We start from the raw sequence: 15,601 nt of genomic DNA on the forward strand, positions 1-15,601 counted from the left end.
CTCACCACAACAGGCTGCAGCAAGTTAATGAATGCACAATAGCGCCCTCTCTCTTCCATTAGGGCTCTGCGCACAGCCTGCTTCTCCGTCTCTTCCATGAGCAGGTACAGATCGCTGACGTCCTGCATGGCACTGTCCAGCTGTGGGCGCAGGTTACCCCGCCCTGTTATAAGCGTGCGTGCAGAGACACAGAAGACGGGGTAGAATGAGGGAGTGGGAGTGAGGACGGCAGGAGGGAACCAAATATGATAGGAAATCATGGGGAGTGGAGACAAGCGTGTAAACAGCGTAGCAGAGAAAGGGTGGGAGGCAAAAATAAAAGATGATTAGAAAACACAGTGACAAAGTGCTTGTTTATTCGAGGGGTTCATGTACATGGTAATGGGAGGACAATGATGCATGTCAGAGATAATGACTGGTGATGACTTGAAGACCCTCAAATGTATGCAATATGGGAAAAAAAATAAGCTAATCAAGTCTACATTTTACTGTGACGCTAGGAGAGATGAACAAAAGCACAAAAGCATGTAAGAAAGATGTGATGAAGATCAATGAGATGCCACTTTGTTTGGATTTGAATGTACAAACACTGCCAGTTCAATGCATACTCATTTCAAGACGATATTATGAGCAAATATACTGCATAATGATGTGAGTACTATTTAAATTGTTGTTGATGGATTCAAAAGCAGCTTACACTTATATATGTGCCTAACTTACCTCGGTTTTTGTACACCCCAAGGGTTCTGTATGAACATCCGTGGGTGTCTAGAACGAATTAATTGGATTTGCATTATCCATTAAGGGAAAATATTGATCCGGTTTTTGTTCCATTTTGTTTTAGTCTGACCTTTTTGAACGGATCGCTAATTTAAAAAAAAAAACTATGTACCGCTGTAGTTATTTTGTAACTAACATTTGCAGAACACATGACGTTTTGAAGTTAACGGCTTCACTATATCACCAAATTAAAAATATTGCATAGTTCAAGCATAAAATGGCTAACTGAACTAACATTATCCATATTACAGTATCAGAACACACTCTTCTCTTTCTATCTCCTCCTGCTCCGGCCCGGCTGCACCAAATGATAATATAAATACATTTAATAAAGTCAAATACAAATAAGGCAACAAGAGAAGTATCCTACACTTCTCTTTTGTAAAGTAAATCTGAACATCCGATATGGGCATCTACATCTACTATATGATTTGCCTGAGAAGCTGGACAGGACAAAATAAAAATAAAAAAAGAACACACTCTTCAGTATAATGGACACTGATTGGCTCAGCCCCATTCAGCATTACTAAATAGGATTAAACAAGTGCAAAGGTAACTATGTGGGTTTTATTTCATTTTTAGAGGGCTCTCATGATATTAAAAACCATATTTAGAATGTCGTACACAGTTTTTTTTTTGTCCTCGACAATATTTAATTTTTAATTAATAGTTCCTGCTCTGCAGAAATGTACCACGGTCAGGTCCTAAACAAATAAATAGTGATAAACGAGGTATTACTGTACATTGTTAAATTAGACACATTGAAGTGGTGCAGCTGTACCTAATATTGTGGCCAAAAAAGACAAAACATGTCAATGAAAAGGAGCCTAATTGGAAGGACACAATTTGTGGGGTGCTGATTAGCAAAAAATATTTTTGGATATGTCAATATTTTGTATTAAAACTTGTATGTTGTTCTTTGTGTTTGTCTAATCTGAAACAGGTTTGTGGTGAAAATGAAATGTAATTGTATTTGATCTTGCATACCATACATACCATACACCGGTTTAATGTTATGCTCAGCTGTTTGTTACAAGTCACATCGCACCAATTATGTTCTATTTATCATGTGACGTCCGCCATCTAAGTTGCGTATTTAGTACAAACAAGGGTCCTATGTATTTTCAAATGTAAATGAAACATACGTATTAGTTTTAAATGGATGAGGCGGACCCATACTTAGTGTATTTAACTTTGTCAACTGAGGTGAAGGAAGTTTGTGGTTAGCCTCCAACATACAACATTTTATGTGAGTGGCAGTGTGATGGTGGTCGTGATGCCTTCAAGAACTAACACATGCATTTCTCATAAACTAAGCTGAGCAGACGTACCGATAAGCTCTAAAGTTGGGGAGGGGGAACATGGCCAGACAGAAATCAAAGAGGGCAGGGATCAGGCAGGGAGAGAGAAGAACAAGCAATGTTAGCGATGTCAAATCAGGACAAATTGGATGTTTGACAAAGCTGTGCCAAAAATATAATAATGCAATTTTGATTACAAGCAGTAGTGGAGTAAAGACATTATTTTAAACAAGAGTAGTAGCTAATACAAATTATAAAACTTTGCAGCAGCCTCTAGTTTTAGTGTAACTCCTGCATCAAACTCAAGATGGCGTCAGTTTACTTACTGTGCAAGACACAGCACACAAACTCACCTTTTCTTGCTTTTTTCTGAAGTTTGATGGTATCCAATGACTTCCGTTTAATTTCTTGACGAGCCCGCTTATATTCTGTCAAATGTCAGACACAAAGACCGTCAAATTATAAATTATAATTATAAATTGTAATTATAAATTAATTATAATTATAATTATAAATATAAATTAAAATTAAATTATAATTATAAATTATAATTTATTTATAAATATACAGCGCATCTGGAAAGTATTCACAACTCCTTACTTGTTCCACATTTTGTTATGTTACTGACTTATTCCAAAATGGAATACATTCATTTTTGTCCTACAAATTCTACAGACAATAACCCATAATGACAATGTGAATTATTTGTTGTTTTAATTATGCAAATGTATTAAATATAAAAACATTTTAAAAAATGCGTGTACCTAAGTATTCAAAGCCTTTGCTCAATACTTTGTTGATGCACCTTTGGCAGCAATTACAGCCTCACGTCTTTTTGAATACGATGTCACCAGCTTGGCACATCTATCTTTGGGCAGTTTCTCCCATTCCTCTTTGCAGCACCTCTCAAGCTCTGTCTTTGTACATTGCTGCATTCTGTAGTCTCCTAGTTCCTGCCACTGAAAAACACCCCCACAGCATGATGCTGCCACCACCATGCTTTACTGTAGGGAGGGTATTGGCCTGGTATCCTCAAACATGACGCCTGACATTCACACAATATAATTAAATATTTGTCTCATTAGACCAGAGAATTTGGTTTCTCATTGTCTGAGAGTCTTTCAGGCGCATGTTGGCAAACTTTTTACTAAAAAATGGCTTCCGTCTGGCCACTCTACCATACAGATCTGATTTGTGGATTGCTGCAGAAATGGTTGTCCTTCTGTAAAGTTCTCACGAGTTGGGAAAGTCCACAGAAGAATGCTGTAGCTCTGACAGAGTGATCATCAGGTTCTTGATCAACTCCTGACTTGAGTAAGATGAATGCAGCAATTTTCACATTGTCATTATGGGGTATTGTGTAGAACTTTGAGGACAAAAATAAATGTATTTCATTTTGGAATAAGGCTGTAATAACACAATATGGAAAATGTGAAGCTTTGTGAATACTTTCCGGATGCACTGTACTTCACCATATTAAATATATTTCAAATTGACTTTACTTTCTGCGTCAAACTAATCTTCATATGCATCTCACCTTTGGCATGGTCCTTGTCCAGCTGATTAGCGGTCTTTTTCCATTCTTCTATTTTGTCCTGAAGTGGCGTGACCAGGCCTTCCATTAGAGCACTGCAGTGATGAGGACACAGTCAGAAATTGAAGGACGTGTTGCAAATTGCTTTATCTGTCACTAGGAGAAGAAGGTCAGATGAAATGGAATGGGACCTAAGGCCACTAATCCCACTCAAGGCCAGAGAAGATAAACAAACACTTACTTGGTAAAGTGGCGTAATTTAGCCTCAATGCTGCGATGTCGCATGCACATCCTAGTCAGGGCGGAGCCAATATCTCTGGTGGCACCTTGAAAAGACAACGCAAACATAGACATCTTAGCCCCATAGTGTATACATCTCTAAAAAGATGCAACGTATGACTTCCTTGGAACAGATTATATTTTCTTTTTACTGTAAAAGTGTAAAAAAAATCTGTAGTTTTTACAATAAAAAACTGGCAGCTCAGTCGCCAGAATTTTACAGTTTTTACATTACATTACTGTAAATTAAAATTAGTACCACTGTTATTTTCACAGTAAAATCCTGGAAACTGAGTGACAAGGTTTTTTTCCCCCTGTGAAATCGACTGACTTGTTTATACAGAATACAATGTATGTTAGATTGTAGCTAAATGGCCCCCTGCCCTTGTATCAACCTGTGAGGCAGTTATGGCTAGTGTGAAGAGATCTGTTGGGTTTGCTGACGTTGTTTTGGCATGGCTGCGGCCAACAGTAACGTGTTTTGCATTTGCAATGAATTGATTCAGGTGTACTTTTGAATGTTATTTATTAGGAATGTTCGATAATATCGGACTGCCTATATTATCGGCCGATAAATGCTTTAAAATGTAATATCGGAAATGATCAGTATCAGTTTCAAAACTATCGGTATCGGTTTCAAAAAGTAAAATGACTTTTTAAAACGCCGCTGTGTACATGGACGTAGGGAGCAGTACAGAGGCCCATTTCCAGCAACTATCACTGAGGTGTTCTAATGGTACAATGTGTTTGCTCGTGGCTCAGAAGGCTAATTGATGATTAGAAAACCCTTGTGCAATCATGTTCACACATCTGAAAACAGTTTAGCTCGTTACAGAAGCTACAAAACTCACCTTCCTTTGAGCAGATTGAGTTTCTGGAGCATCACATTTGTGGTGTCAATTAAACGGTCAAAATGGCCAGAAAAAGAGAACTTTCATCTGAAACTCGACAGTCTATTCTTGTTCTTAGAAATGAAGGCTATTCCACAAAATTGTTTGGGTGACCCCAAACTTTTGAACGGTAGTGCACATCTAGATCAGGGGTCACCAACCTTTTTGAAACCAAGAGCTACTTCTTGGGTACTGATTAATGCGAAGGGCTACCAGTTTGATACACACTTAAATAAATTGCCAGAAATAGCCAATTTGTTCAATTTACCTTTAACTCTATGTTATTATTAATAATTAATGATATTTATCATTGTGGAAACACTGATCATCTTAATGATTTCTCACAATAAATATATATAGAAACAGATAAATATCAATATGCAACACTTTATTTTTATATTTTCTCTAAGTGCACATTTTTCAAATTGAACATTTTCAAATGATCACTTCTAAGACAGTCTTGTGAAATCTCAATATCCCATTTTAACTAGCTAGCCACTAACATTTTTTAACAAATCATGAATTACTTTGCACCATGTTTGTACAAATAACTCATGTAAAATATAAAAGTCAACTCTCAAATGTTTTAATAAATCATGTCACACTTTGAACTGGACACCAAATCTGTTTCTTTGTCAGTTAGTGAAGACCAAGTCTTTAAAATATTTTCTTGGATTTTCAAATTCTATTTGAGTTTTGTCTCTCTTAGAATTAAAAATGTCGAGCAAAGCGAGACCAGCTTGCTAGTAAATAAATAAAATTTAAAAAATAGAGGCAGCTCACTGGTAAGTGCTGCTATTTGAGCTATTTTTAGAACAGGCCAGCGGGCTACTCATCTGGTCCTTACGGGCGTAAGGGACCCCTGATCTAGATAAACTAATGAGCACTATATACAAAGTTCCTGTACCACCAAGCTTGTTTTCACCATGCAATGTTACATTAAAAAAATCAAGTAATCTTTTTTTTTTTTTTTGCTGCCAGTATCTGAAACATCCCGGGCTAAACCTTCAGAATAAAAGCACATTCACAACTTGAATTGCCGACCTTTAGTTTTGTTATTATGTGCTCTTAAATTTTAATATATGACTATTTATATCAACAATTAGATATGTTTCTGTTTATCGGTTTCCCACCTTTTTCTGTAAGGGGTGCCGGAAGTTGGCAGACCTGTCAGCGATCCTGTTCTGTCTCCCTGTAATGTTTGTCTGCTCTTGAATGGGATTGTGCTGACAATTTCCCCTTTGGGATTAATAAAGTATTTCTGATTCTGATTCTGATTGTTGGTCAACCACCTCCTTGTCATCCTTGCAAAAACGTTAAAATACACGTCTTTTTTTGTTGTTTCCCCGCATCCTATCGACGCCCCTTTGAGCAGTGGTCTCCAACCTTTTTCTTTTAAAATAAAAATGGCAAGACCTACACATTTTTGTACCGTTTATTTTCATAGCTTTTTTCAACACAGACAAAGGGAATAGGCATGTTTTGCCAGAGCATTAACAAAATGTTGGTACACACAACTGAATGTTATATTTCAGTATACATTTCATTCAAGTACAATTATTTTTATCATTATTCGAGCTACTTTGACAAAAAAAAAATGGTGTTTTATTTGTAAGATTGACAACATAATTGATGCTACCTCAGTAGAATAATTTAAGTCCCATCTTAAAACTAATTTGTATATGCTAGCCTTTAAATAGACCCCCCTTTAAGACCAGTTGATCTGCCGTCTCTTTTCTGCTCTGCCCTCCTTTCCTGCGTGGAGAAGTTATAAGTTGACCACAGAGGATTCGCTAGCTGTTAAAAGTCGGGACCCTGGGTGGACCACTCATCTGTGCATCAGTTGGGAACATCTCTGCGCTGCTGACTTGTCTCCACTCAAGATGATCCCCTGCTGGCCCCACTATGGACTGGACTCTCACACTATTAACTAGATCTACTCAACGTCCATTGCATCGGTCGCCCAAGGGGGGTACCCACATTTGCGGCCCCCTCCAAGGTTTCTCATTGTATCCCATTGGGTTGAGTTTTTTCTTGCCCTGATGTGGGATCTGAGCCGAGGATGTCGTTGTGAGTTGTGCTGCCCTTTGAGACACTTGTGATTAAGGGCTATATGAATAAACTTTGATTGATTGATTAATTGATAATTCAATTGCACTTTATTCAGGAAGTAAATATCCACTCAAACAATGCGGTCATTGTTTTACTGCTGTTTTGTGGTAATTTATTATTAAATATGTAAAAATTGAACAGTTATAAAAATACTGAGAGTTTGACTAAATATACTTTCACTCTTTAGTGAATTAATAAAAAAAACAGCGTGCGAGTTACCAGTGGCTCACATGCTAATGGTTGGAAACCTCTGCCCTAGAGAATGCTGCCCTGGACAATTGCCCATGTGGCTCATACCTAAAACTGCCACTATTTGTTAGAACAAAATATTATATCATCAAATAAATAATATACAAAAATATAAATATAAATACAATGAATACATGTTACCCTATATAGATTAATGTATAATATACACATCTATTAGAGGTGTGATGTACCACATTGTAATTGTATGCATGTTCAGAAATAACGAGTTCACAAAAAATATCACATTAATTACGTATGCGGATTCATCACGTTTATTTTGACTGTACATGCTCCTTTCGCTTAACCGTAGATGGTTACCCGAAAGGCAGAGATCAGGTCAATGCATACGTAAGTGCAAAGATGAGTGAGGAGACTCAGGCTGGTTTGATTGGATAGTAAGTTTGCTCCAAAATACATCTCAATGGGACTTTAGATAATACTGTTGTAGATTACAAGCAAATAAAGGATGTGCATTCAGTTATAAGGTTTTTAAAAATCTTTGTTTATGACATTCTGAAACATGCACCTGGGGATAGGTTGATTGGCAACACTACATTGGCCCGAGTGTGTGAATGTGAGTGTGAATGTTGTCTGTCTATCTGTGTTGGCCCTGTGATGAGGGGGCGACTTGTCCAGGGTGTACCCCGCCTTCCGCCCGAATGCAGCTGAGATAGGCTCCAGTACCCCCCGCGACCCCAAAAGGGACAAGCGATAGGAAATGGATGGATGAATTGCATTAGTGTCAAAATATTGGGGTATTTTTTTAAGTTATTTAAAATTATGCAAGCTAGTAATTTACTGCAATGAATCATGATTAACCACATCTCAAGTGTGATTAATCCGATTAAAAAATGTATCATTTGACAGTACTAAATAAATACATCCATTAGGGCTGCAACTAACGATTAATTTGATAATCAATTAATCTGTCGATTATTACTTTGATTAATCGATTAATAATCGGATAAAAGAGACAAACTACATTTCTATCCTTTCCAGTATTTTATTGTAAAAAAAACAGCATACTGGCACCATACTTATTTTGATGATTGTTTCTCAGCTGTTTGTACATGTTGCAGTTTATAAATAAAGGTTTATAAAAAATAAAAAATAAAAAAATAAAACAATTTTTTTAAAAATAAAAAAATTGCCTCTGCGCATGCGCATAGCATAGATCCAACGAATCGATGACTAAATTAATCGCCAACTATTTTTATAATCGATTTTAATCGATTTGATCGATTAGTTGTTGCAGCCCTAATATCCATCCATCCCTTTTCTACCGCTATATTAACATTTATGTAAAATACAAATATACGAAATACAACAAAATCAATCTTTAATATCCCGAGGGCGAATTGGATCAATACATCTTTATCTAATTTTAGATAATGGCACAACCAAGTGGTAGAGATCTTTATCTTTGTAAAAACATAATGTTATCAGGGACGCTTTTGCACAAGTTCATCCACAGTATATGCTTTTCCCATCACCAGAGAGCTTTCTGCCACCGCCACAAGGTAGCAATTGTAAACCAGAAAAACCAGAGACCGTAAAATGTCACATTTGTGCTAGGGAAAGCAAATATCACACATTTGCTGTCGAGCCTCCACTGCAAGAAGCGTGTGCTAATACACTTTAGATTACACATCCAATCCTCGCCGGAGTGTAAATGACATCTTGAGAGAATTTCTTACTGTACTTTTCCTCTCTGTTGAAGTGTAATTAAATGGAGTCTTAAGCTCTAAAGCTCAGGCGAGCCAATGTCTCACTGATAGTTCACAGGCTGGTGTAGTATGTGGCAGCATTGATCCCCTTGTAATCTCCGCCACACATTGCTAATCGCAAGGTCTTTCACCCAACACACACACACACACACACACACAGAAGCCAACTCATTCCATGCTTTCTCAAGAATGTGTGTGCATAGGTGCCCCATACAGATGTTCATGCCTCTGTATAGACAGGTGGTGCAATTAACCCACACCCCCCATCTGTCCCAAAGTACTTAGCCCTTCTTTCCTGGAGGAAAAAGGAGGGAACCTGTAAGGGGATATCCCTCTATTCTTCCCTGGCTTCTCTGCCTTTCCTGTTCTCTCTGTTTGCTAAACACCATTCATGCAGGGTGGAGAGACAGAAACTGACTCGAAACTTCCCTCCAAAACCAGGCCGTGAACTGAAAGAAGCTCATAGCGAATGAAATAGATGCTCTAGATCGCTGAGATCTGAGCTCTATTACTGTAAAGAAAGTGTGTTACTAAGAGACAAAGACCCCCGCTGTGTCAACATTGCAGTTTAAAGCTGCAGGCATGGTTGTTGTTTGTGTTGAAAAGGGAAGAGAAGGTCATCAATTGACAGAATAATTTTCTAAGTTGACTGAAGAAGATGGTAGAGGTTAGAGGTCTGGGGCGTGGAAGTGGAACACACACTCACTGCACTACATGTCATTATGAACACGTCCATAGATAATAATGAGTCATATATTGGAATATGGGATCCATTATTTAATTTTTTTTAACAATTAAATGAACTTAAAATATTACTTATTTTATCTTTGTGGAAAATATTGGACACAATGTGTTGACAAGCTTATGAGATGCGATGCAAGTGTAAGCCACTGTGACACTAATGTTCATTTTTTTAAATGGTTTTATTTTATGTTAATAAATAGATGTGATGATAATGTCAATGAGGGATTTGTAATCACTGCTATGTTGTAATTCTTATTAATATTGATACTGTTGTTGATATTATTCATTTTTGTTTGACTACTTTTGGATTGTTTTGTGTCATGTTTGTGTGTCCTCTCAATTGCTTTGTAGATTGCTATTCTGAATGTTGCTGGGGCGGGTTTGATTTTGGAATTGGAATTGTATTATTATGGTATTATTGTTGTGTTATTTTGTTGGATTGATTAATAAAAAAATAAAAAAATAAATACAAACTAAAATAATAAATAAATAAATGATATATATAAAATATTTTTATTAAAAAAAGAATGTGTGTATGTATATATATATATATATATATATATATATATATATATATAAGAAAATAAATATATATATAAATACATATATATATATATATTTTTTTTATTAATCAGTCCAATAAAATAATACACTATATATATATATATATATATATATATATATATATATATATATATATATATATATATATATATATATACACACACACAACTAACAAAAAACAAAATGGCTAAATAAAGTAATGTTGAAAAAAAAATTAAAATATGAACACCTCCATCCATCTATCCATTTTCTACCGCTTGTCCCTCTCGGGGTCGCAGGGGATGCTGTAGCCTATCCCAGCTGCAGTTATGGAGGTTAATTTGTGTCTTTATTATACAAGCCTTTTTGTACACATAATTTATGTAACTGATTTTTTTCCATTTGAATTTTGTGAACTGACATTTTTTACATAAAATTATGCTGACAATTTCAGTGAAAAATAATGTAAGAGCAAAATGCGTGTTTAAAAATTCAGTGTATTAAAATTCAGTGTTTGAAATTCAACGCTGAAAAACTTGCTGCTTTGAAAGGGAAGACTCACTTTCAGTAAATTAAGACTGAAGCAATAGATCCTGTCCTAGAACCAGCCAATGAGGTGTCAAGTTTGAAGTCATGTGACACATGATGTGTCTTACCAAGGGGCATGTTATGCAGCACTTGTGCGGCCAGGCCATGTAATCTGCTTTATGTGCTTGGATCCCTTTTTATGAACACTTTAAACATGTGGAGGTTGCTGTTCATTAGTGAAAAAAATCCAGAGATTCCGCAAAAAAGGATAAAAGCTGATCACACGATGGTACAAACACTCGCACAATGATGACTGATACTAACAGACCAGCTAAAAAACGGAATTACATTTTAGTTTTTTACTGAATAAGACACTCAGAATGTACATACAAATACAGAATGTGGGATTTACAACATTAACTATAAACAATAAAACACTGAATACTGAGAATATATGAACGTTGCTCCTTTACTTCCCAGACCACCTCCTTGATCGACATCTTTGATAATTGAGCACGAACAACAAAGATGCAACAAACACGCCGAAACATAAACATTAAGGGTAAAAAACACCCACATATTCGATATAACATCACTGTTCTGCAGAACTTTGTTGTAGAAATCTGCCTTTGTGTGACACTTGCATCTCAGGCTCGTTGTTGTGTAAACAAGCCCTGCCCATTCTGCTTCATGCCTCTTACGCATTGAGCTGCTGTGACGTCGGTCCTATGGTTACCGGAGTCACTCAAAAATGCAGCTTCTAACCATTTGAATACTTTTTATAGTTTGGAAACATCCAGCAGACCACATTGAAATGTTTATTATAATGTAATTTGTTATTCCTACACCCAGACCTGTGTGTTTACTTCCATACATGACGGTTTCGGCTACAACTGTTGCCTTCCTCAGAGGTTGCCACGTGATGTTGCTGTGACGAACACACAGGTCTGGCTATAAGAATAACAACATGCATAATTTTTTAAAGCTTTTTTGAAGCCCTAATGAGCCTCTTTGGATTTATTTTCAATGTTTTATGCCCAGGTCCTGTTTTGTAAGACCAGTGTCACATGACTTTAAACTTGACACCTCAATGGCTGGTTCTGAGACAGAATTCATTTACCGGAAGTGGGTCTTGCGTTTTGAAGCAGCACATTTTTCTGCAGTCAATTTTTATACACTGTATTTTAATACACTGCATTTTAGAACACTGAATTTTGCTACCAAATTTTTCTTCACTGAAATCGTCAGCATTATTTGATGTAAACAAATTCCGTTCACAAATTTCAAATGCAAAAGATTCAGTAGCATAAATCCAGTGTTAACAAAAGCTTTATAAGTAAAGACAAAAAATACCCTCCATACATACCTTTCTGACAATGCCAATAAGAACTAATGCTCTGCAAAATAAGGGACATTTCCCAGGAAAATAAGGGGAAGGATTGATGAATGTGATTCGAATTGAGCATTATTATCCTTGTAAAGGCAGATTACCGTATTTTTCGGACTATAAATCGCAGTTTTTTTCATAGTTTGGCCGGGGGTGCCACTTATACTCAGGAGCGACTCATGTGTGAAATTATTAACACATTACCGTAAAATATCAAATAATATTATTTAGTTCATTCACGTAAGAGACTAGACGTACAAGATTTCATCGGATTTAGCGATTAGGAGTGACAGATTGTTTGGTAAACGTATAGCATGTTCTATATGTTATAGTTATTTGAATGACTCTTACGTTAACATACCAGGCACGTTCTCAGTTGGTTATTTATGCGTCATATAACGTACACTTATTCAGCCTGTTGTTCACTATTCTTTATTTATTTTAAATTGCCTTTCAAATGTCTATTCTTGGTGTTGGGTTTTATCAAATAAATTTCCCCAAAAAATGCAAATTATATTCCAGTGAGACTTATATATGTTTTTTTCCTTCTTTATTATGCATTTTCAGACGGTGCGACTTATACTCCCGAGCGTCTTATACTCCGAAAAATACGGTATATGATACAGCCGGTGTTCCTAATGTTGTATCCAGTGGATGTTGCACCTTTACATTGCAGTTGTGTTTGTAGTGACAAAGTTACCGCAAAGGAATGCACACTCTGTCATGCAGGACATGTGCACTCTGGTCAACATTACAGGGCGCCCACAGCTGTGAAATAGCTCAGAAACGGGACATGGCGGGAGAGTGCGAGACAAATGTGGACTCTCCTTAACAGACCTCTCCAAAGTCACCGTCAGGCAGCCTAGAGCACCCAACTCTCCCCTCTTCATGTGTTATCCAATTCTGTATATACCCCCCTGCTATATTCTCCTCAACACATCTCCTCTCTTCTTTGCCCTCCCAGTGGAGGATCAACTGACAGCTACATCCTGGGGAGGTCCAGAGGCTTCCTGGACTCATCCAAGAGTCATTCTGGCCTCTGGCCTCCACCGGATGGAATGGGACAGTATGGAGCACTCCCACTGCACACTGCATGTGACAAACATATACAAGCAGGGGAAAATAGCATTTTGTTTGCATTTGTATAATTGTAAAATAAAAACAAATACAATTTTAATAGGTATCATATTGCATAATTTACGATGGCAGTGTGTTATTATTCTACTTGCAAATTTACTGTTAATAGCTGGTTACTTTCTGCTGCAACATGGTTCTCTGTAAAACGTATTTTAAAATGTGATAAGCAATAATTCTTCTGTTGTTTGGATACTTTACATTAGTTTTGGGCGATACTTCAAATTTTGGTATGGATCCAATACCAAGTACTTACAGCGGCAGTATTGGTCATTATACCAATTCTCATACTGATACTTCAAATTTTTAAGATCGTTAAATAAAAAAATTACTTTATAACTATAATGAGACAAAAACACAGGATGGCCGTCAATTAAATATTCAAATGATTTCCTTATTCCCTTTTATTACTACTTTGCTCTGATTTAAATACTTTGGTTTTTGCCCTTAAAGTCTTCCTTTGTCCAGTGACTTATTTCCTGAGTTCGGAAACAATAACAAAAATGACCAAAAAAAATACTAGTTTTTTTGTGCTATTAAACAGTATCAGTATTCTCACCCTAGTATTGACCATATACTGATGCTACATTTGGTATCGTTACTGTCTATATTTGTATCGATCCGCCTTCTTATGTTAGTGATTTTTGGGGTTTTGTAGTTTTTACATTTTTTCCTGTCATTTTGGCTATTGTTCGGTTTTTCACGTCTTTCTCTTTTGTAGACCTTTCTGGGCCTGATGAGGCGGCGGAGCCAAGTGTCATGTCTGTGTGATCATGTTTTGTTTGTCATGTTCGGTTTCGTTTTTGGACTCCTTGTGCACTTTTGTTTGTGTTGTCACCATAGTAACCCATTAGTTTTCACCTGTCATGTCACGCACCTGTTTTCACTGATCATGTCAATATTTAAGCCTGTCTGTTTCTGTTGTTCGTCCTCAATCATTTCATACCATGCTTCATCTATCCATCCATGCTACTGCTACCCACGAGATTAATGTTTATTATAGTTTATTCTTCATGCCATGCCAAGTAAGTTTTGTTATTGTTCATAGTTTTTTGCCTTTGTGCATGTCTTTTGTTTTCATAGTCAAGTTTTGTACTTCCGCCATTGTGCACGCCTTTTGTTTATTCTTTTTTTGAGTGTTGATATTAAATCATGTATCTAAATTCACGTCTTGCCCGCGCCAACTTTCCGTTGCCTTCTGAAAAAACAAATCCCAAGGACCAAGTCCTGACACAAGTGTCACACCTGAGACTGATCAGGCATTTAGGCCTCCTTAAAGGCCTACTGAAACCCACTACTACCGACCACGCAGTCAGATAGTTTATATATCAATGATGAAATCTTAACATTATAATAATTAATACGGCCGGGTTAACTTATAAAGTGACATTTTAAATTTGCCGCTAAACTTCCGGTTCGAAACGCCTCTGAGGATGACGTATGCGCGTGACGTAGCCCGGGGAACACGGGTATGCCTTCCACATTGAAGCCAATACGAAATAGCTGTTTTCATCTCATTCTGGGTGTATTCTGGACATCTGTGTTGGTGAATATGTTGCAATTATGTTCATTGCATTATGGAGAAAGAAGCTGAGCAAGCAAAGAAGAAAGTTGTCGGTGCGAAATGGACGTATTTTTCGAACGTAGTCAGCAACAACAGTACACAGCCGGCGCTTCTTTGTTTACATTCCCGAAAGATGCAGTCAAGATGGAAGAACTCGGATAACAGAGACTCTAACCAGGAGGACTTTTGACTTCGATACACAGACGCCTGTAGAGAACTGGGACAACACAGACTCTTACCAGGATTACTTTGATTTGGATGACAAAGACGCAGACGTGCTACTGTGAGTATGCAGCTTTGGCTTCTAAACATTTGATCGCTTGACCGTATGTGCGCAACTTTTTTTTGCGTATGTACGTAACTTTTTAAAAATATATGAGCTTTATGAACCTTGGGTTAGGTGAACGGTCTTTTGGGCTGAGTGATTGTTAGGTGAACGGTCTTTTGGGCTGAGTGATTGTGTGTTGATCAGGTGTTTGAATTGTATTGGCGTGTTCTATGGAGCTAGGAGCTAGCATAGGAGCTAGGAGTTAGCATAACAAAGACGTAGGTGTTTTTATGCAGGGTTAATTTGTGTCATATTAAATATAAGCCTGGTTGTGTTGTGGCTAATAGAGTAAATATATGTCTTGTGTTTATTTACTGTTTTAGTCATTCCCAGCTGAATACCAGGTACCGTGAGTATGCAGCCTTGGCTGCTAAACATTTGATAGCTTGACCGTACGTGCGCGTCACGTACGTAACTTTTTAAAAATATATGAGCTTTATGAACATTGGGTTAGGTGAACGGTCTTTTGGGCTGAGTGATTGTGTGTGTTGATCAGGTGTT

General features: G+C 37.0%; 1 protein-coding gene across 3 annotated transcripts in view; it reads right to left on the reverse strand.

Moving 5' to 3' along the window:
• Positions 1 to 15,601, reverse strand: part of mtss1la (MTSS I-BAR domain containing 2a) — a 68,675-nt gene that overhangs the window by 18,034 nt on the left and 35,040 nt on the right. For all 3 annotated transcript variants that reach the window (XM_062035344.1, XM_062035346.1, XM_062035345.1), the window contains exons 4-7: positions 3,857 to 3,941; positions 3,619 to 3,710; positions 2,435 to 2,509; positions 6 to 163 (exon numbers count right to left, since the gene is read on the reverse strand). In XM_062035344.1, coding sequence (XP_061891328.1) covers positions 6 to 163; positions 2,435 to 2,509; positions 3,619 to 3,710; positions 3,857 to 3,941 — 410 coding nt within the window. The remainder of the gene's footprint in view (positions 1 to 5; positions 164 to 2,434; positions 2,510 to 3,618; positions 3,711 to 3,856; positions 3,942 to 15,601) is intronic.

This window comes from Entelurus aequoreus, linkage group LG24 (genome assembly GCF_033978785.1).
Source record: "Entelurus aequoreus isolate RoL-2023_Sb linkage group LG24, RoL_Eaeq_v1.1, whole genome shotgun sequence".
Classification (NCBI taxonomy): Eukaryota; Metazoa; Chordata; class Actinopteri; order Syngnathiformes; family Syngnathidae; genus Entelurus; species Entelurus aequoreus.